The sequence below is a fragment of the Sciurus vulgaris genome (genome assembly GCF_902686455.1).
Source record: "Sciurus vulgaris genome assembly, chromosome: 1".
Lineage (NCBI taxonomy): Eukaryota > Metazoa > Chordata > Mammalia > Rodentia > Sciuridae > Sciurus > Sciurus vulgaris.
Genome location: NC_136461.1, coordinates 171,093,304 through 171,116,177, shown reverse-complemented (window position 1 = coordinate 171,116,177; position 22,874 = coordinate 171,093,304). Strand labels below are relative to the sequence as shown.

The following is a 22,874-nucleotide window of genomic DNA, read 5'->3' as shown; positions in this document are numbered from 1 at the left end:
AATTATAAGTGGGGCTCTTAAAAGGACTGTTTCGTACAATGAATCGAGAAGAGCATTTACAGTAACACGAATGTGATGCAAAGCTAAACACACCTTTGTCTGTGCAGGTATCTTTTTCTGTGTCTTCATTGTCGTGGTTTCCACTTTGGGAGCAGTGCTCGTGAAGGGCATCTTTGGAAGAGGTCGAGATGTCGTCAGCTCTGGACTCTCTACGTCCTCATCACCTCCTAGAAGATAAGCAAACATGAGCTGAGCACGTGTGATCGACGACAGAGATGAGTGCACTGTCAGGCACATCACCCAACATCGGCACTAGCAGAGGCGAGTTCTTTCAAAACACCAATCCTTAAGAATTTAGCACAAACCCTCCGGGTCTTGACTGTGGTGAAGAGATTTCAAAGGGGATCTATGGGTAGCCTGGAATTTTTTTTTTTTCTATATTATCATCCTGAAAACTCTTGAGTAGCCCTTTTTCCTGCTCTCCTGCTCAGTAAGGTTTCTTCCCCTCTTCTATGTGAAAACATGATCCTTTCCTCATATTTAAAAACATGCAAAATAGAAAAAGGAAGGAAGAAAGGAAGGGAGGAAAGAAAGGGAAGGGAAGGAAAAGGAAGAGGAAAAGGAAAAGGAAAAGGAAGAGGAAAGAAAAGAAAAAGAAAGCCAGTCAGTCTCCCACAGATACCGCCTCATCCCCTGGTGACCCCTGCTTGCTCCTTCTTCTTACAGCACTTTCTCAGTGGTGGTGTGGACACTCACCAGTCCATCCGCACCATCTCCTCCACTCTACTTGGCTCCTCCCAGTTGGATTTTCCCTATCATCACAATGTTTAGGCTTTTGGTTAAGGTCACTCGTGTCCTCTGTGTTGCCATATCCAATAGCATTTTTCCGAGTGGTCCTCATCAAATTTTGTTGTAATTATTTGGAAAAGTGTCTCCCAAAGGTCCATGTATTAAAGGCTTGGTTCCCAGCTCATGGTGCTATTGGGAACTAGTAGAAAATTGAAGAGGTGGGGCCAAATGGAAGTCCAGTGATTGGGGGAATGCCCTTGAAGGGGATATTGGGAACCCTAGACCCTTCATATCTCTTTTGCTTCTTAGCCACCACAAGGTGAGTAGCTTCCTCTGCCTTGTTCTCCCACCATGATATACTGGTTTACCACAGGCCCCAGAGCAATGAGGCAACCAAGACCTTCAAAACTATAAGCCAAAATAAACCTTTCCTCTTTAATTGATTACCTCAAGTATTTTGCTATAGCACCAGAAAGCTGACTAACATACACCTGGCACCACTGGACAATGTCAACTGCCATTTCCTTAACATACCCTGTTTCTTAGGGTGTCTATAACTTGCTGGCTTTCCCCTATTTCTCTATCCAAAGTTTCCTTTGCAGGCTTACTTCCTCTGCCAGAATACCAAATGTCAAGAGTTCCTTGAGGTTAAACAGTAGGCCTCTTCCTAGTCTTTACTTTCTCTCTCACCTATACCTATGGCTTTGATTCATCATCTAAATATGGATGATACTTAACTTTTATATCACTGGTTTTACCGCCCCTCTCAAACTCAGACACAAACATCCAATGGCCTGTTAGATCTTTTCATTTAAATGACTCAAAAGATACCACAAACTTCTAACATGTCCAGAACAGAGCTCACCATCTCTTCCGTTACCCTAAAGCCGAATCTTCTCCTCATGTTGCCCACAGTGACTAGGACCCCCATCTCTATATACCAGAACTGTGATGTCTTCTTTCTTACTTCCATATGGAATCTGTCACCTAGTCCTTTCCACTTTACCTTCTTAATGTCTCTCTACTCTAATACCTTTTCTCCAGTTCCAGGATACCACCCTAATCCAAGCCACTGTGAGCTTCTCAGGAACCCCTACATCTGCCTTTTGCAACAGGCTAGGCTGCCTATCAGTTGACTGAAGTCCACAGTTCACAAAATGGCTGTGACCTCCCTTACCCACTGCGCCTGAGGTAAAGGCCCTGATCCAGCCTACCCTCTCAGCCTCTCAAGCATCACTGTCCCTGTTGTCCCCTGTGTTCCATCCACAATGCCTCTCCTTACCCTTCTGCCAGAAGCTCTCACCTGGTTAACTCCTAATTCACCCCCAGACCCCAGAGAGGACATTCCTTCCATATGGGGTCAGTGTTCTTTGTTAAATCATGTCTAGCACTTTCTTTATTACCCTGGTTGTATTTCTAAAAATTTGCAATTATACGTTTATTTGTGTAACTATTGATTAAAGTCTCCCCCATCAGACTGGAAAGTTCATAAGGCCAAGGGGTTGCATCTGTTTTGCTCCCTGAGTGTCTAGTAGTGTTGGGGGTATTACAGACTCTGATCTGGTCACTACCATCCAAAGGAAACTTTGTTTTGCCTTCTTTGTTTTTTTTGCTTTTCACCCAGAACAGCAGTTTGAAAATTTCTGACCTTCAAATATAATACTGTTCTTAAGTTAATCATTTGTCAAATTTGTAACAACTCAAACTCTGTAACTTGCACTAACTAACCTGCTTCCTCAGATGAGAATGAATTATGAATACCTCTGAATTACTCAAACCAAAGAATATGAGTTACATATTCTCCACAGTCATGCCCATGTAAAAAGCAGCCCTGAAAGCAGGAGGTAACAGGCTGGCAATTGTGCAGAGGTTATCACTCTCAATGTCTCAATTACCTCCTTTACCAACAGAGCAGACACACTCATTATAGAGAAGAACTCACACGGTGTGTTGGAATAAATACATTAAAACAATGTATTAAAACAAACCAACCCACTACTGGTTCTAGAATTTTTTAGCTCTGTAATCTTGATCAAGTAATATTTGTGTCTTAATTTCTTTACCTATAAAATGGGGATAATAATAACTTACTTTCAGAGGTGCCTATACAATCATATGTCACTTAACAACAGGGTTCTGAGGAAACATTATTAAGTTATTTCATCCTAGTGCTAACATCATGGAGTATGCTTATGTAAACCTAGATGGTATCACCTACTATGCATCTGGGCTATATGGGGTGTGTGTGTGTGTGTGTGTGTGTGTGTGTGTGTGTGTGTGCATAACATACTTCATATATAGATAGATAGATAGATAGATAGATAGATAGATAGATAGATAAAATACATATCTGATATAACCTATTGTTCCTAGGGCTACAATCAACAAAACAACATAAAGTAAAATCAAAATCAACACAAGAGAAAATGATGGGATCAAGAGAGGCACTAAACAGAAGATGTAAGAGGCTGCCTTTGGCATAACAGTAGACTACCGTAAACATTTTTCTTTTATAAATAGAAGAAGCACCCTTTAAAATAATGATAAAGTGTAGAGTACAGTCAATACAGAAGCCAGTAACACAGCTGTTCATTATCCTTGTCGAGTACCACATACTGTAAACAATTATACATTCCATATTTTTACACAACTGCCAGCACAGTAGGTTTGTTTACGCCAGCATCACTACAGACATGTGAGTAGTGCATGGTGGCATCTACAATGCCACCAGGCAACAGGATTTTTTTAGCTCCTTCTAATTTTATGGGACCATCAGTGTATATATATATATGTATATATATATACATATATGCAGTCCATCACTGACCAAAATGTCATTCTTAGGTGCAAGAGTGTATATTAATCACAGATATGATACATATTGGGAAGCAGCCTGTACATACAAAGTGTTATTGAAAAATAAGTCATTAATAATGATAGTTCCAGAAATACACTGCACTTTTATATCAGCCTACCTGATTATTCATCAAAGTTTTACATCTAATACGCTGGATTTGCTACTGCAATGAATCATTTTCTTACAAAGAATAGAATTTGATGAGAAATGAAAAGTTTCAAATAAAGGGCTTTCAAGACCCCCGTGTTTCATAAGAGTTCCAAATATGAGTCCCCAAAAGTAGGATTGGGGAGAAGCTGTGTGAGAGAAGAGATCTGCAAAGCAGAGAATCCCCCCAAGCCCGCACTTCTGAAGTTAGAGACAGTGGAGGAACCTGCCTCAGCTATAGTATTTATTATCTTCAATGAAAAGACTAACTCTCTTGACCAAACAGAAACCAGGGAGCCCCTTTGATGACCTCCCTGATTTTTAGTTCTTGCTATTCTCTCAGTGTAGAATACCCCACCCCAGAGTCTTTTTCCACCTGACAAACTCCTGCATATATTACCTCACCCAGCAATGATATCAGCTCCTCCCTCAAGTTCTCTGTGACCTTTCCATTATGGAGTTCTATCAATATGTTCCCACTCTTCACTGTATCTCCTCCTCCTCTTTTTAAATATTTTTTTTCTACTATGATATGGTCTGAATGTTTATGCCCCCTCAAAATGCACATATTGAAACCTAATCTCCAAAATGCAATAGTATTAAGAGGCTGGGCCTTTAGGAGGTAATGAAGTCATGAGGTCTCTCTCTGCCCTCATGAATGGGATTAGCACCTTATTAAAGAAACCCAGGGAAGTTGGTTTTCCTCTCATACTATTTGAGATTGCAGTAAGAAGGCATCATCTATGAACGAAAGCAAGCCTTCACAAATTTCAAACTTGGTAGCGCTTGATCTTTACTTCCTGGCTTCCTTAACTGCAACCCCAAAATTTATGCTATTTATTAATTATTCCATCTAAAGTATTTTGTTATAGCTGTCTAAATGGACTAAGACAACTTATAAAAAAAATTTAAAAATAATGTATTTTTCACAGATGAACTACACACGGGAATAGAGAGAATTTATCCACCCAGCAGAGAAAGTTTTGTTAAATTTTACATTCTGGAGTGTTCCTAGAATGGCTCCTGTTCCCTCATGTTGTAGATGGTTAATAAATGCTCATTGGATGAATGAATGAATGAATAGCCTCTGTCTTCTTATCTTCTAATGAGTTTTCCCACTTGGACATGAGAGCTCCACTCACCAAGAACTCTAAGGTTTTCAGCATGTTCGTGTTTTATAGTGTCCTGTTCTTGCTTCACAGTTACAAGATCTTATCTCTTTGAAGTTAACAAGTATTTTTTTCTGTTAATTCTCTTTGTTCTGTTGTTTTCTTTCCTCTCCCAATTTGGGGTTTGGAAGAAATCTCCATCTTTCATGTTATAAGTTTTTCATAAATGCCTAGGGAGCTTTTCATATTTGCACTCAGAAAATCTGCCTGGAAGTTCTGATAATATAGGAGAGGTCTGTCAGTATGTCAGCAATACCAGTTAAGAGCTATATGTTTTGTTGGAGAGTTCCCAACAATGCCATCTTTGAGTTGTTTCTTTTGAGTTGGTTCAATTTCCTAAAAAGAACCTCCCAGTCCCCTATCTAAAAGGTAAAAGACAGATAGCCAGTGTTCTGGGAACTGATTGGGAGAAGACCACTGGGAATATCTCAGCATTAAACAACTCTTCATCAAAGAACTTATTACAAATTTAAATAACATCTGTCCAGTCCAAAGACCCTATGTTTTATTCCAAACAAGACACCTTCAGTTTTCCTCCAAGGTTAGGGATCATTTTTGCTGCATGGTAGAGGAAAGAAATCAAGGGAACTACTTGCTTCTTTAAGAGATCCTCAAAAGAATGCCCTAAATTTATTACCACTTTTACTTTCCATTTAGTGCCACTGATTCTGGACCCCCAGGGGATTCTGCTGCACTGACTGGGTTGCATCTTGGCTCTATCCACTGCTGACTAACTCAGCCTTCTCATGCCTTCCTAGACTGTTCGTATCAGTCCATCTGCTTCCCAGGTTTCAAAACCTTGTGGCTTTTGTCTCCTTTACTATCTTATTTGTCCTTTATGTCTAATTCCTTTATTATTAGTTTACTTGGGTCCTGGAAGGTATTTGTACTCAATCTGTTATCTTTAACCAAAAGTCTATTATTTAATTCTGAAATTTTTGTCAGATAACACTTTCCTACATTATGTCATCTATCACATGGTGTTACAAATATTTTTTTCTCATTCAACATTTCTCTCATTAGATTCTTGGTTGGTCTCTTGGGGATGTGAACCAAGTCTTTCCCATCTATGTTCCAAAAATACAGAACCATGTATGGTACACAGTAAATAACATTTGAAGGTGCTTGTGTTTGCTAATGCCTATCCTGAGTCTAGTACATAATGTGAACCCATCTCCTTGTCTGAGAAGTACCTTTTGGGCCATTAGACATTCTCTTCCAAGTCATTTGCTTTTCCACCAGATAGCCTGATAGGATTCAGCCAGATGGAACACTGGCCAAGAGCTGGGGTGATCCCAGTATTTCCAGCTGGGACTGGGCATCAGGAAGGCATCGCTTCTTAATTCTAGAATAGGATTTTACAACACAAGGAGGCAGTATGGCAAAGGACTGGAACAGAATAGTCTCTAGCCCCACTCCCCAGTCCTCGTCCCTCAGCTCCATTACTTTCTGACAGCATGACTTGAGGCAGGTTCCTTAATCTCTCTATACCTCCAGTTTTCTCATGTGAAAAATGGAAATGATAATAGACTCTATCTTTACAGGGATGTTATAAGGATTGAAGCAGTGCCTTACCCCACAGCAAATGCTTCACAAGGGTTAGTTATGACTAACAGTATCCACGGCACAGTCCAAGGTGGTTTCCAAGGTCAAGAATGGTGCTCTTTTCTCACAGCAACGATCTGCCTAAAGGTAGAACTGTAGCTGAGGCAACTTGGGCCACCTTCATCCATCTGATCTATCTTGATCTATCTGATTAGTGGGTTCAGGCTATCAAATGACCCACTCCAACTGCCTGTCACCTGGGTGAGGGTGGAGTGAAGATGAGCAGGGATGTGCACCTGTTTTCTCTAAACTTAAAGACAATCTTGGCAGAGTCAGCAAAATGACTCGGACAACCTCTACCCATCCCTAACAACTGTTGTATCCCAAGATCTGCGAAATGGGGGCAAAAGAGTGTCCATATTTATTATATCCTGAGACATTTTGAAAATGACAGTTATGGAACACTTTTGAGAGAGAGAGACACACACACATGCACAGAAAAAAGAGGTGCCATGAGTGAAAGATATTAATAGAGCTATGGACTATGGAGAACAACTCTTTTCACACTCATTCTGCCTGTGTGATCTATATCACTCTTCCAAGAATAACTGGGACTATTTTTGCATCTGGATTGCAAGGTAAGCGCACTGTTATTAGGTCAGCCACCACCTCTCTTGTCTTTCTCAGACTTGCTATTTTCCAACTTAAAACACTCTTATATGGACAGATCTTTACTAAAGACACAATCGATTTGAATTTGTTTGGGGTCATTCTGAAGCCTAGATCAATTTGATCATCTCACATCTATATTCAGCATAACTTTTAACATCTGTTGAATGGACAATAAACCCTAAGCAAGAAAGGTATGGCTAAGACTTTTCTTGCATATTGCTGACCACAAATTTCTAACTTGTCCACTAAATATAAGATCTTTCTTCTCCGTTTCCTGGGGGCCATTCCTGAACCATTTACCAGATAAGGTAGATTAGAAAAATGGTAGGTTCCTTTACTCCTCCTTGGAGCTATGTCCTCTACAATGTGACTGTAGCTCCTTCCATCAAGAGACAGAGTTGGGCTGGGAGTATAGCTTGGTGGTAAAGCATTTGCCCAGCATGCAAGAGGACCTAAGTTCAGTCCACAGTGCTGCCCCCACCCTCAAAAAAGTGGAGTCTGAGCTAGCCCTCTAACTTGCTTTGTCCAATAAAATGTGGTATAAAAAACACAGTGCCAAGTTCTAAGCGTAGCTTGCAAGGGGCTCTGTATATGTCTACATGCTGCCTTTGTTGGGACCTCCGCCTCCTCCCTGTGAACAAATGACTGAATTCCTGGAGGATGACAGACTGTGTGAATCAGAGCCAAGTCTGCTCAGCTGCCCCAGAGATATGACGGAGCCCAGTCCAGATCAGCCAAGCTGACCACTGACATGTGAGGGAACAACCCTAACTTGCCCACCTGCTGAGCAATAAGGTAAATGAATGCTACTTGCCCTCTGCCACTGAGTGTTGGGGTGGTTTGTCACACAGCATCATGGAGAAGATAGATAACTAATATACCAAGGAAGCTGAGGAGATCACCCTACCTTTGTTTTACTTGGCTGCTCGTTTTTCCTCCTACTTTTAAGCAATACACTAGGAAAAAAAAAAAAGATACAACTTCTTGGTCTCATCTATAATCTTTAACATGGGACAGGCAGTTTTATGAGACTTGGGCTTGAGGGATTTCTTTAAGGGTGGTTTCCATGACATCACCATGAAAAGTCTTAATAAATTTTAAACTTATGTGTCAACTCCTTTAATCCCCACAATAGCTCTATGTGGTAAAGATGATTATGACTTTCTATTTTATAGACGAGGAAACTGAGGCTCAGTATAGTTAAATAAATCCCCAAACTCTCACAGTGTTAAGTGGTGGAGAGCTGAAACTCACACACATACACTTTACGTGCAAAGACCATGCCCTGAACTGCCCTGCATGATGCCTGTCTAGCACAGTGAAATGTGTGTGTGCTCGTGCACAGAGAAAGGCCCCCAGCAGCAGCCTTACCCGAGCCGGATGCAGAAGCATAGTCGTCATCATCAATAGGATACACTCCTGAAGCTTCTTCAATGGAGCTGTTGTCAAGATACATGTCTTTATCAGATGTCAGCTCTGCTCTCTGAGAAAGGAAAGACAAGGGATTCAGGATGGGGAGAGATTTTAAAATGTGCTTATTTATCTTACTGTTTGGATTCACACAGTCATGACTAGTCCTCCCCCTCCTCTGTTCTTCTGAATCAACATGCCTAGCCATCTCTTTATTCAGAACACTCTGGCACTCTATTAAATCTAATATCCCCAAGGGAAGCCAGTGTAGCCTAACCAGGTAGAACGAAGACAGTGCAGAGACCCAAGCACCTACCATGGGCTCATTTTGTTCCATTCCATTAAACTTGTCTGAATTTTGGTCATCCCAATGCTAGTTATAAGCTGTCTCAAGCATTTCTTTTGGTCACAAATGGGCTGCCTTTACTGCAAAAACTACAAAAACACCAAAGTCACTTAAGTCTTTCTTGGGTTGTACTTAAAGGTATTACAGTGCTTAGGATAAATAATCACCTAGGGATTCACCAAGGCACACCAAATGCTTACAGGCCTGGCCATGCCCAGCTTTATCACTACAGATGAGAGCTCCCCAGCCACCCGGGCAATCCAGAGCTTTCTGCCGCAGTTCAGATCCATGATGATGCCAGGCAGGGCCCCATGTGAAGCAGGGGGCCTGTGAGGCTCATCTGCCAAGGGCAAGATCTCACCATGAGCCCACTTCTAGGGCTTACTGGCTTAGCAGAGCCTTAATGACAAACACAGATAAACCCACAAGAGCACTTTTTAAAATATATATTACTGGCACTTGGTAATAGCAAACTACAGGCTTAATACACAGAGGGATCAGTCACAAAGTATACCAGTTCTACAGCTTCTGAGCTCTTCAATAAGAGTTGAGTATTAAAATTCAACCTAATCCTGCCAAACGAGTCACTTGCATGAACTGGAGACACGTCAGAGGTAGAATATTTTTTTAAAAAAGCTTTTAGTAAATTGATATTTTACCACCAGTATCTTGGATTGGCAACTTCTAAGCAAAGTTTGTATTTGGAATAGGGAGCACTCATAATTATTCTATTTTTAAAGATGGAACTGAATGTTTGTTCCTAACAGGAATTATAAAAAAAAATGTTTCCTTTACGATGTTGACTTTCATTGAATTTCTCCTTAAAATAAAACATTTTTTAGCAGTCACTACAGACAGGACCTCCTTGGAGGGCAGAGAGGCCCAGTCTCTCTAACAGCACTGCTTTATTCTCTCAAGTTTCAGTGCTGGCTAGAGAGGCCTAAGTATTTTAAATCCGAGCTACATTCCCTGCAGGCCTGGGTGCCAACTGACAAAAAAGTGTGGCAATCATTTTGTTTGAGTATCACACTGGCAGATTGAGGGCTGAAACCTTAGGGATTGATGTTGCAGTGGCCTGGCATGCAGGCTTTGAAGTGACCACCCTGAGCCAAGAGTGTGCTGGAACTTTTCTGCCAAAGCGGTCAGAGCTTCACCCTGCAATCTGAGGCTGTCCTACACTACAAGGTTTCTAAGGCTATTACCCTTCCAGGCTGCAATTCCTAAAACTTGTGAACTGAACAGGGAGTCCTGCCTTCCACAGCTCTACACATAGCCATCGTGACCCCTAGTAGACACACAGCTCCCTTGAGGGAGTCAGCCCTCTGCATCTGTGGGTTCTGCATCCATGGATTCAAACAACTGTGGACTGAAAATATATTTTAAAACATGGTCTGTACTGAGCATGTACAAAAGTTTTTTTCTCTTGTCATTCCCTAAGCAATATGGCATAACAACTAATTACACAGCATTTTTACTGTATTAGGTATTAGAAGTAATCTGGAGATGATTTAAAGTATACAGGAAGGTGTGCATAGCTTACATGAAAATACTATGCTGTTTTACATAAGGAACTTGAGCATCTATGGATTTTGATGTCTTAGGCAGGTACCAGACCAGACCGTCTGTGGATTCTGAGTTCTGATGAACCTCATTTGTTTTTAACCTTCCGGCTCCCCATCAAATAAGAGAGCCTGGCATACAGCAGGTGCTCAGTAAACACTGCTTGACTTGAGCCAGTACTCCCACCTAAAAACCGCTCTCATTCTTGTCTGTATTAAACCTTATCCTTTTAACTTCATTTGGGGGACACTCTTATTCTGTCAAACCCTGTCTACTTTTTTTTTTTTTTTGGTGCTGGGGATTGAACCCAGGGCTTTGTGCTTGCAAGGCAGGCACTCTACCAACTGAGCTATATCCCCAGCCCCCCGTCTACTTTTCAAATCAGGTTCTGACTTCTCTAGTCCTTTGTTGTAGACATACATTCTCATATTATTTCTAATTACTGCATATGTATTTGTCTTGCCCCTTTGGAGAACAATTTGTTGATGCAGGCCTTGAATCCCCCGTGAGATTGTTCTCTGTCCCTCTTCAAGTGCATGGGTACTCAATAAATATTTGTCAACTGAGATTACTTAAACTAAATTGACTTAAGTAACCTTTGACTCAGGTTTCAGAGTTAACACATGTCCCAAGACTTCCAGAATTCCTACTGTTAAAATCTCTTGATCTTAAGGCTAAAAGATCATTTGCCCCCAACTTCCCATACTTTGCACTACCATCTACTTTTGTAACCCAGAGTCTTAAAAGTGAGAAAAAGATTCTCTTTACATTTTAGAAACTGGTTTCACATTCCTTAAAATTGAATGGCTCTCATGTTCTTCTTGGCTCTGTCGAAGAAATTTGATGTGGCAAAGCTTAACATTGAGATACTTAATCCCCATGTGTAAATTGAATTTCTATTCATTAGATGATCTAGTTGTTGGGACTAGCACATGTGTCACACTAATAGCCAGGTGGGCTGAAACCTTCTTCCAGAAAATTTGATCCACCTCACACTTCACTCACTGGGCAGCCTGACAGGCCAACTGGCTTCTTAAGACATAACCAAGAGGACTTAACTTAAGAGGACTGTATTACTGCAAGACTTGGGGTGGAGACCAGAACGAGTCTGGAGAAGCAAGTTGTCCTCAGCCACTTGGGGCTTGCAGGGCCCCAGGGTGGTCCCAGGGCTGATGGTTTGCTTACTATATTTGAAGGCAGCCAAAAGTATTCATTTCTCTGGTGTGAATAATTTTGACACCAAACTGCAAAATGTTCTCTCCCACTCTGATTTTAGGGACCTCAAGAACATAGGGAGAATTAGTAATATCCTTCTGTAGAGTCCAATTGAATTGTAAGCAGGGCTCTTTTCACTTTGTAGTACATGCTCCAGAAATTATCTCTATTCTCACCACCTCTCAAAAAAAAAAAAAAAAAAAGTTTTCCAAAAACAAGTCAAATTCCTTATGAAGACTCCACACTCTTGTGTTGGTAAGGATTTCACTGTTCCCTGCTTGGAAAGGGAAATAAATTATGCAGCAACATTCCTTTGAGACAGTAAGACGTGCATCTCTTGAAGGCTATAAAAAGAGAGACTTAAAAATATTGATTTTTACACCTGGTCAGTCTTGCTGCATGGAAAACCCCAGGATGGTATATATTCCACACATCCTCACTTGCATAATGGGACAGAGCAAGTAGATTGAAGCAACTGGAAAGAAATGCACAGAGGCACATAGCTGCAGCCTGACTATAGGATTCCGTGATGAGGTCATTTAATTTGGGACTGACCGTGGCCGTGAGGTGGTGCCAATAGTGTTGGCTAACAGTGTTCAGAGTACAGGCTGGAAGAAAAACAAAGCTGGTCCTTCAGACCTCTCCCCCTGGGCTGATGCAAATATGAATACAGGAGACCACGAGTTAGCCATGGATAGGATGGAGTACCACGAGGAGGAAAACCTGCTGCAGACAGAGAGAGAAATTTGCTTCATGCCATGTTCCCCCAGGAAAACCAAAGCACCACAATGCCTCCAGGAGACTGAACTTCTAGAGAAGAATACTTATCTGGTGCTGTTTTCGTAACCCACAATGACTAGAAAAAAGGCAAGATACAGATTTGTATCTTTTTTTTTTTAATATTTCTTAATCAGAGATGGTCTTTTATTAATTTATTTTTATGTGGTGCTGAGGATCGAACCCAGTGCCTCTCACGTTCTAGGCAAGTGCTCTACCACTGAGCTATAGCCCCAGCCCCTGGATTTGTCTCTTAACTCCATCCCTCCTCCTCTGGTCCCGTGATTTCAGCAACCTCATCGCATTGGGCCTGGATCATTCCTAAGGCACCTGAGTTGGCCACAGACCAAGTCTTTTTGTCTTTATAGCTATTCTTTGCAGAGGGACCATTCTTAAGCTCAAATGTAATCATACCACCTCCCCTGAGAAACACCCTGCCTTGGTTCCCTGTCACTAGGATGACATAAAACCTCCCTGGCCTGTAAGGAAGCTCTCTTGCCACATGGCCTCACCTGCATTTCAAGTGTCAGCTGCTCCTACTTCCTCTACCCAAACCCAGGGCTCCAAGACAAAAAGCTCCATGAAGCAGCCTGGTGACATCGATTTCTTTCATGTAAATCCCAAAGGAAAACTAAACTCCTTTACGGATGAAAAATTGGTGAAAGCCAACAGTGAGCTCTGTTTCCATACCTTATGATAAAAACGAGATTTGAACAAAATAATTGAGCTCAATATAGTGTCTGTGATAAAAATGAAAAGAGAAACTCTTGAGTCAATGCACACTTGGCATAACTGTGCACTTTCTCAGTAAAGACAATTTGTGGGATAGCAACTGAACAAATCTGTTAGATTTTTATCATGTACGTAAAGCCTACATTGAACAAAATACATGTTTTGAATCACCAGCGTGGAAATCTGTTATTTAGAAATTGGTGGCCTTCCCTGAAGGATACAGTGCTTTACCTACTGCTAAGTGTCCTTCAAGTGCTTTGAAACTAGGGCAACCCATACAGTGGAACAAAAAAATTAAAGCTCAAAGCAGTTTACTTTATCATTTAAACTGGGTTAACTACACATCAGAAGGTAGAACCAGTCCCTACCATCAGAAAATTAATCTTCCAACATAAAAATAAAATGTCCATATGGCTTAGTGATACATTTCTGTATCTCATTAGACAAAACAAACACCTAGATGATAACCCTTAATTTTATGATAAAGAAATGTCTAGTCCTGATTTAGGCTCAAATGTATATTAACTTTTATGGTGATTACAAGGTGCCAACAGGCTATAACTTCAGCTTATCTTACCATGGTTGACTTAGTAAACTGTTTTGTTCCTGGCTAACACACATTGTAAAGGGAATAATAATTAGCTAAACTTCTCTCTCTCAAACAAAGCCAATCAGAGATGACTTACTCGTCCTGAAGCTGAACTTGCCAATTTTGGTTTAGGTATAGCCCAAAGGAACACATACTTTTAGAGTTTGACTGGACTTACGGGCATCAAGATCCTTTAAAATTATTTTGAAACTGAATAAAGAGAACACCACGGTGACAAAGAAGCTCAAAATCACCTGATCCAGTTGGTGGTCAAAGTGGAGGCCAAAGCTCTTGACAACTAATTCTAGTTTTTTTCTGCTGTACCACAATATCCTACAACACGAATGACATCAGACCATTCGGCCTCAGATTCAAAAGGATTAGTTGCAGCTCACTGTTAAGTGTTTATTATGTGCTGGGCATTTGTGCTAAGTGTTTTATAAGCATTGGCTCACCTAATCCTCTCAACAACCTCCAATGCAGACCAAGGAGCTGAGCCTGCCTAAAGTCATGCAGCTCAGAGCACGGAGGTGACCTCAGAGTGTGTGTCACTGAGTGTTAACATGTTGTGTTTACCTCCTGCCTCCTTTTCTCATGATTCACACATAATCATAATAAAGGTCCTGAGAACAACTACAATAATGAGACATGCTGAACTCTGCTTAATGTGGCAGCATTTTCAAGTCTTGGCCGTAGAAATTCTCTGCACCAGAACATGTATTTAACATCTTTCAGAACTAGCATTCTTGGCATCACAGATGGGAAGAAAAAAAAAAAAATTTACATTAAGAGTCTAAAGTTCCAACTCAACAGCCTTTTCTCTCCCTAACATCCTGTAAATTCCCTACATAAAGGATGCCTGGAGCCATGGGCATGGACTGCAGTTAGTTAATTTTTAGTAACGTAACACCTTCATCTGTAACAAACAGGTGCCCCATCCAAGCTGCAAATGTAACACAAGGAAAGAACTCTATGCTTATTATTAGAAAAAGATAGCATTTTCCCTGAATATGTTAGATATGGCTGAAGTATAGGCACATAAGTGTTGTATTTACAAGCACTTTTTAAGGGTTTGTATATATTCAAATCATCCATGGGGTGATAGGTGGTAGGTGAGGTCCGATGTGAAATAAAATTCTTAAATCCCCATTAAAAAACTCTTAAGAACAGTCTTTAGTTCAGAACTGCTTCAAATATCTTTAGTAGTCCTTAGTTAATTACATAGAAAGCTAATAAAAAGTCTCTTTAAGAAACTCTTCAAAATACCTTGTACAAAGTGGGGAATGACTTTAAAATATTTATTCATGCACATTAGGAAAATAAACTCAATTCTGGAAAAGAAAAAAAAAGAGCAGGTTATATAAAGGTAGAATCCTGTTTGAGTGTGAAGTGAGAGGTTCAAAAGTGAACAAACTGGTCATAAAAATGTCACATTCTAGGCAATTCTGGAAAAAAAAAAAAATCCCCCTAGTTCTATGAAGGTTTTGAACAAACCAAAGCCTGGGAGATGACAGAATTTCTAACAGCATTTATTTATAGTCCTTTGAGTCTGAACTATTCATTTGGAACTTACCACTGACGCTGGATTTTCCTGTTGGAAGTCTCACACAGAGAGGGAAGTCTTATCTCACCGCTTAGAATGAGTACTCCTTAAAGAAGTCCAAGCAGCAGGGCCAGTTCTGATGTCCTCTCAGTCCCCTCTACTGCCTATCAACATACTCCAGGGACCAGCACGTGGAAAAGGATCAGCAGACAGCAGAGGTCAGATTTTTCTGAAGGGCTGATGTTGAATAGAACCACATTCCCTTACCTGATGTCTCTACCAAAGGGCCAGCTAGAATTCAGCCTTGCACTGTGAGACCCATGGCCAGGGAAGGTTAAGTGTGACCTTGGAAGAAATTCCAATACATTAAGAAGGCCTGCAACAAGCCTGGGTCTTGGGAGAACATGGAATCAGCTGAAAAGTGTTACAAAAAGTAACACTGAGTTAGTGTACGGTATTAACTGTGGATATTTTCCTCTGTCTAAAAAGAATTGTATTTGGTTCAAAGTTGTTAGACTTCCTAAACCAACAAAGTTCAAGTAATATCTTTCTTTAATAAGATGCTCATTGCAATAATCAGCATGTTAACCCCTCTCAATACCCCCCTTAAAAAATCTTGCTAGAGGATTATACGGCTCATCTAAAAATGATGTGAAATAATCGATATCATTTGCAGAAAAGGTGCCTCACTCTATGTATGCGGCTAAATCTGGTGCTACAGGCAAAACTATTTTTCTTTCTACAGTGTTTATTGATTCTACAGAACAGTACCTGGTTCAATAAATGAGTTGTTGATTGTATTTAAAATAGCATCTCAGATTTGGTGAGCCACAAAGACCCTGTATGCTTATTTAACTGATGAACCCTTCCCCTGGTCCCAAGTATTATGACGTAAACAGAATAGGATGCCTGTCCCCCACAGTCACTTCCTAATCCAGAATGTGGTAACTATGAACAGCCCTGATCACACACATTCTCTGAGAATATGCTCATCTGCCAACAGTCATATCAGTCTTCAAACCTTGTGATCCAAATCCCTCCGTTTTTACAAGTCACCATCTCATGATAAAGAGCCCTTAACTGAAGAAACCGAGCGGAAAGAATCGAAACTGTGCCCAAATTCTTGACATATCTCATACTTGGGAACCTAGAATAATTAAAGACAACCAATTAAAAGCAAAATATCCCAACTGGAGAGAATTTTCATTTGATGCCCCTTTGTAACTTCTAGATTGTGAAAACACTGCATTACAAAATTCAATTAATACTTTAAAAACAGAAAGCCTTCCTGAAATTAATTGGTTTATTGCTCCTATTAAACAAAAAAAGTCTTCCTTCTCAGCAACAAGCAAAAGAGGTGACCAGCGGGAAAAACAAAAACATAAGCAGAACGCACTGGCAATCCACACCTCTGCTTGTGGTAATGGGTTCAGATTCCTGATCCAGAGAGGGAAGGGAAGTAACTTTTGGGTTGCATTAAGTTTGCTGGCAACAAAAACAGGGATCTACCAGGCATGTATATTAGAACGACGCCTGAGACTTTGAGTGGGATTACGCTGAATATGCATGACACACAAAAGGAAAATGTTCATTACTTACAGATGTGCTCCACACGGTGCTTTCTTCCTTTTTTGGAATATCAAACAGGGGGAAGCAAGAATTTGCAGCTATGTTATTATAAGCATTGCTGCCTCTCCCCCTCCCAAGTTAGAAAATTCCTGTATTTATTTTGCTATCCATATGACCACAGTTTAGACTAGAGTAAAAATAGAAGCCGTGTGAGCCCAACCTGAAAAGTTCCAAGGGCTGGAGAGGGTCAGGATTAATAAATTCTAACTCAAGTAATGAGATGCTGTTTCCTGGTGGAGTTTGGCAGGAAAGGGGGGAAAAAGATATTTGGAATTTATTTCTTATTCAAAAGTGTTTTGTAAAAACTACCATCAGAGAACAGACTCCAAGTCAGGCACAGGAAGCCAACAGGCTCTGGTTTAGATTTAATAATTCACTCTAAGGGTTTTTCAACTGCTACAATTCTAGGCCCTACGTATATTCTTCACCCTACTAGAGGGTTGACAGAATGCCACAGAAAGCCTATGGGACAGGAAAATGGGAACGACCTTGATTCCTATGGGCAGACCACACCTTTCCAGACTACAACCAATGCTGGGGAAGGAGCAGGGTTCTGGGGCTTGCAGCGGTGATGGATGGATTGCCAACTAAGCTATTCCAGAGAGCTGAGCTAGAACTGAATCTGAATTCCAACAGGAATACGCAACACCCCACTGCTGGCCCATAGAAAGACGTCTGGACTATTTTTAAAAGATGCCAACTTACAGAAAGGGCACAGACCCTTTGGAAAGCACCTCAGCAATGTGTTTTAAGCAGCTATGAAAATGTTTATGCCATTGGAACAGATATTTCCTCTTTCAGGAATTACCCTGAGTAAATATTTTAAAAAGAAGAAAAGCTGGAGTGTTTACTACTATACTGCAGCAAAATCACTGAGATAACCCAAATACCAACTATGGGGGTGACACGTTAGTATGCATAACACATTAATTTCCTCAGCATAGCCATTCAAAATCATATACCATAGATAAGGAAAAATGTTTATGACCACATTATATTTTAAGAATCATGTGGTAAAATATTTTCTAATATCACAACTAAATTAAAATTTTACATACATCTGGCCAAACCCTGTAAGGGGAATGAAGAAAGAAAGGTAACTGGTTAGGGTGGGAGGGTTCATGGTGATTTCTCTAATTGGTATTACTGTTGTATCTTTGCTATAGATACATTTCAATCACACACACACACACACACACACACACACACACTCTGAAAGCACATGACAAAGGAGTCAGTCACAAATGACTACGGATCAGCTTCCAGATGTTGACAATACAAATGAACTTCTGAAAATGAATTTATTACTTATTTACCCGTTAATATGTTCAAGCATAGACGTGCATATACACACATAGATTTTATATATATATATATAGACATATATACATGTTGTATATTATGTTATATATATTAAAGATAGCATCATAGAAGTATATAAATATCTAGGTGGTAAATATTTACTAAAAAAAAAAAAAAAGCTTTGCACTTGAGAAGAGTGCCATAGAATCACAGAACAGTACTTGGATCTCTCTTGATCATTTCAAGAGGCTAAGGTTACAAAGCCAAAAGGCCTGATAAAATGGATATCTGATGACAAAATTCCAAGTTCTAAAGCTTCCTGGTCTAATTATCCATCTCACTGAGCCGCTCCTTGCTCCTAGGTTACTTGGAGCAGAGGACACCACTCTGTTGAAGTGAGCCTGCTCAGTTTCAGGAACAAGGTTCCTGCCAGCTTGGCCCCAGTGAGCAGAGGCCAGGGCCTGCCCCTGAGCACTGTACCCTGACACACACCTGCAGGGCTCATCTGCAGATGTTCTGCACTGCTTCTCGCTTTCAGCATCCCTTCTATTGCACAGACTCTATCTACTTGCAGTGGGAGCAGCTCCTGCTGATCCCAAGAAAGCCCTTAAATTGACTGTGACTACAGATCTAGGAGGACCATTTGCCTGAACCAGGAGGACATTTCAAATGAACAAGAAGACATTTACATCAGGTTTTGCATTACTAGAAGACTGAAAGTATGTTAACACTCCCCAAAAAAATTAAAAAAAAAACCTAAAATTAAAACCTAAAAAGCTACAAAGCAACAGAAGGGATAAATATACAGGTGATGAACTTTGATTTCAAAAAAGCTAGAGTTTAAAAAAAAAAAAATAGTTCTGAATGGTGGCAGTTAATACCTAGTGCCAAGTCACCGTGGCGGCTGCACTGTGTGCCCAAAGCATTATTCACATTCCTGACAATCTACTGGAAAAACATCCTGTTTTCTGCCCAAGATTCATGGCCCCAACCCCTATATTTCTTTTTGTTTATAAAGGAATTGTTCTTGACCAAACTTCTTAACCACGTAAAATAAACAAGGGTCCAGAAGCTTTTAAAGAAATGGTTTTCTTGATAGAGGAACCAGGAAGAGATTTAAAGCTATTAAGAGTCTATTATGAAATCCATCATAGACCTGCATGAAATTCCCCAGGAAATGGAGTCTCCCCAAGCTGTACCATGATGCCTCAGGCAGGCCTGAGCTCCCAGCCAGATGAACCCACTTCAAGTGGAGGATATCTATAGCAACATGGGCTGGGTCATCTCAAAGCAAACACATTTTGGAAAGTGGTCCTGTTGGTGTAATAAAGTGCTGTATGTGAGTACTTTATCTGAAGATAACATTTATGGTCTTGTCAAAGAGGAGGACAGGAAAACTGTGGACAGTAATATTTTTTTGAAACTGTGGCAGTAATTTTTTTATATAAACAATGAACGCTATCAGCTGTGCAAACTGATGTATGGAAAAGCCTTCAAAAATTCAAAATGTAACCTAATTCATTCCAGGGCCACCTTGCATCTTTCTTCACCATCAGAATCTGTGTATGAATCATAAGACTCTCATTCATAAGACATGAAGGTTGTAGACGATGAAGGGAAAAAGAATTGCAAAATGACATGCTCAATTTAAAAAAATATTTAAGAAGCACTTTTGAGAAAGTGTTAAAAGAAAAAGCACATTTCATTGTTTGCTCTCAAAGAAGGCTGACTTAACACTTAATTCACTAGTGATAATTGAAAGTCTCCACTGGAACACATATTCATAAGCACCATTTCATAACAGAGAAACATTTCATTTTCTAAAAACAATGGGGAAATTTTTTTAAAAGCAAATTGTTATGAATCAAAAAGCAGATCATCTCCAGAAATATTTTTTTCCCCAAATAAGGCTAGTCCAAAAGAAGTTTATGAGCTGATTCCACCAGTTTTGTAGTGAGCCACACCAAAGGTCTCTGCAGGTATTCAGTACTTGGTGCTGAATAAAACTGATGATGCACAACTCAACAACATTTTCTAAAAACTCCCATTTTCCAGGATTTTCAGCCTTCCCTAACAGACAACCTTTTCCACAAATGCCCTTGCATTTTGGAATGAAAGCCAAAATGGTCTACCTGTTACATCTTAATTTCCCAGAGAGCACAGAGAGTTACTGAGGATTAAACTCTCGGAGCCCAGTCCACATTACCAGTCTCTGTCACATGCCTTGTGAGGACTGGTCTAGTTTCTAAAAGATTTAACTGCTACAGGCACACTTGACTTCACGGTGTGTCGGCTCAGAGTGGAGTTTATTAATCGGTACAGATCAGCATGCAGCCTGGGACTAGGGAGGTTGGGGTGCTCATGTGTAAGATATCAAATGAAGACATGTCCACTCCCCTTTGGCCTCAGGGTAACAGCTGAGGACATGGAGGCTGGGAGCAATCTGTTACTATTATTATCCCTAACATGACTGCACTTACCTGGCTCTGGCCAGTGCTGGGGAACAAAGACATCTGTCTGACTGTTCCTTCCTGCAGCTTAACCTTGGGGTCCACATACAGAAAACTGACGTGCTTCTGGCCCCTCCTGCTTCGGAGGCTGAAGGTTGCAGCTGAATGTCTGCAGCTGCCAGGGCAACCTCTCTGGCATGCATGCCAGCAACTCCTCACCTAAGCGCCTCTCCCCTGCCTTGCTGCCCTGGCCCACTGGTGATGGCCGAAATCCTCTCCAGTGGTCACATTGCAGGGCAGCCCCCATGGAAACCCATTTGGAACTGCTCAAGCTCATACCAAAGAATGATGTTTTTAATACAGATTGTTCTTTTTAAATCCTTTACAAAAGCAGCTGTAATCAATCGTGCTGGGGGGCTCTGTAAAAAGCTGCCATTCGGAAAGCCCTAATATTGATTCTTTTTCCTTTCACAGCTTTTAAGAAAACAATCTCATGCTAAGAAACTGTAATCAATTTTCCTAGACTTTGCTAACATGAAACAGTATCTAAATTAAAATATGTTTTTTAGAATTACGTAAGAACCATAGCGGACATAAGACACCCATCTGTTATTCCGCTTTTCAAATCCAAGGGACAAAAATGCGTGTGTGTGTGTGTGTGTGTGTGTGTGTGTGTGTGTAGTCAGTTCAGCATATTCAATAATTATTAAATACTGATTAAACCTCAGCAACTCTTGTAAGAGTTGTTTAGCAGGTGACACTGGCTTAAAGAGTGACAGGAAATCTGTCTTCATTTGAGATCTAGCATTTCCAATTCTTAATTTGCAAGATAATATACTATTTTCTCTGGGCCTATTCTTAGAGAAAACTATCAATTCTAAGCCTGTGTTTATAGACATTTATGACTCCGAGTGGTCACATCCTGACTGAACTCCAAATACCAGAATATGCAAAGTCTTTTCACAGGAATTATAGTAGATATATTGTTCTGTCAGGTTCTCCTTTTCACACCAGGCCTCTTAGAAATGAAAGCATTTCAAAAGGCAAAAAGTCAATATTTAAAGCTACAACGTGCAGACAAAGCAATTTGGCATTTTCACTTAAAAATCATATTAAAAACCCTCAACAATGTCAACAGCCAATTTCCAGATTAGACACTACGGCAAAGCACAATTTAATGTAATGTTTGTTATCAGTATTTCTGTTTCGAAGGAAAAAAAATGGAAGATTTTATTAAAATGCCATACATAAAATGAACACAGAAATGAAATCAAAGTTAACTGACAGCCCATAATACTTTCTGTCAGCATGATATGTACCACGTGAACAAAATTAGATCTGACCAAATCCAAAGAGTTGGCAAGAGAAAAAAAAAAAAGAAAAGAAAGAAAACTGCTATTTGCTTTGCTCCCAAATAACAGTAATTTCAATTTCAAGGGAGTGAGCTACAATTTCTGTGGCAAATATCTGATATTCATTCAGGTTTCACATTCCTGGTATGCAACAAACACAGGAGTTTACTGACGGATGGGTGTACAATTTGCAAATTTTTTAGTTGGGAAGTTTAACTCTCTCTCCACACCTACCTCATCCCCCAAATTAGAAAAAGCCTTTGACTTTTTTTTTTTTTTTTTTTTTTAACCAAACCAAATTAGCAAGAGCTCAGAGTTCTGTAAAACTCTTTAACACTAGTGATCAAGGGCCTCAACTGTTGCCAAGCCATACCTCCTGGGGTAGTCACACAGGGGGAATTTCACAGCTTCACTGGCCCCTGGCAGCCTTTTTTATCCCCAGCAAGTCATTTTAAGCAACATTTTTTTTCCAGTAAACAAATCTCTGGGCTTCATCTCTTCTATTGTAAAATTGTGGTACAAAAGAGCTAAAGCATTAAAGAAAAACCAGAATCAGCCTGGTCAACTAATTTCAATCCCATCCCTCTACTGGAATGCTTTTATTTGAATCAGGGCTGTCCAGTGAAGGTCATGTTTCTACATCGGTGTTGTCCAAAATGGTAGTCCACAGATGACTAAGGAGCGGTTGAAATGTAGCTAGTACGACTGGAGGCACTAGATCTTTCATTTTGTTTACTTTTAATTGTTCAAATAGTCACGTGTGACTAGTGGCTACTGAACGATGCATTTC

The 22,874-nt window shown here is 40.3% G+C and overlaps 1 protein-coding gene across 1 annotated transcript in view; it reads right to left on the bottom strand.

Moving 5' to 3' along the window:
• SDC2 (syndecan 2) overlaps nt 1-22,874 on the bottom strand; it is a 104,079-nt gene that overhangs the window by 8,434 nt on the left and 72,771 nt on the right. The window contains exons 2-3 of the mRNA XM_079100661.1: nt 8,551-8,662; nt 94-227 (exon numbers count right to left, since the gene is read on the bottom strand). Of these exons, the coding sequence (XP_078956787.1) occupies nt 94-227; nt 8,551-8,662 (246 nt within the window). The remainder of the gene's footprint in view (nt 1-93; nt 228-8,550; nt 8,663-22,874) is intronic.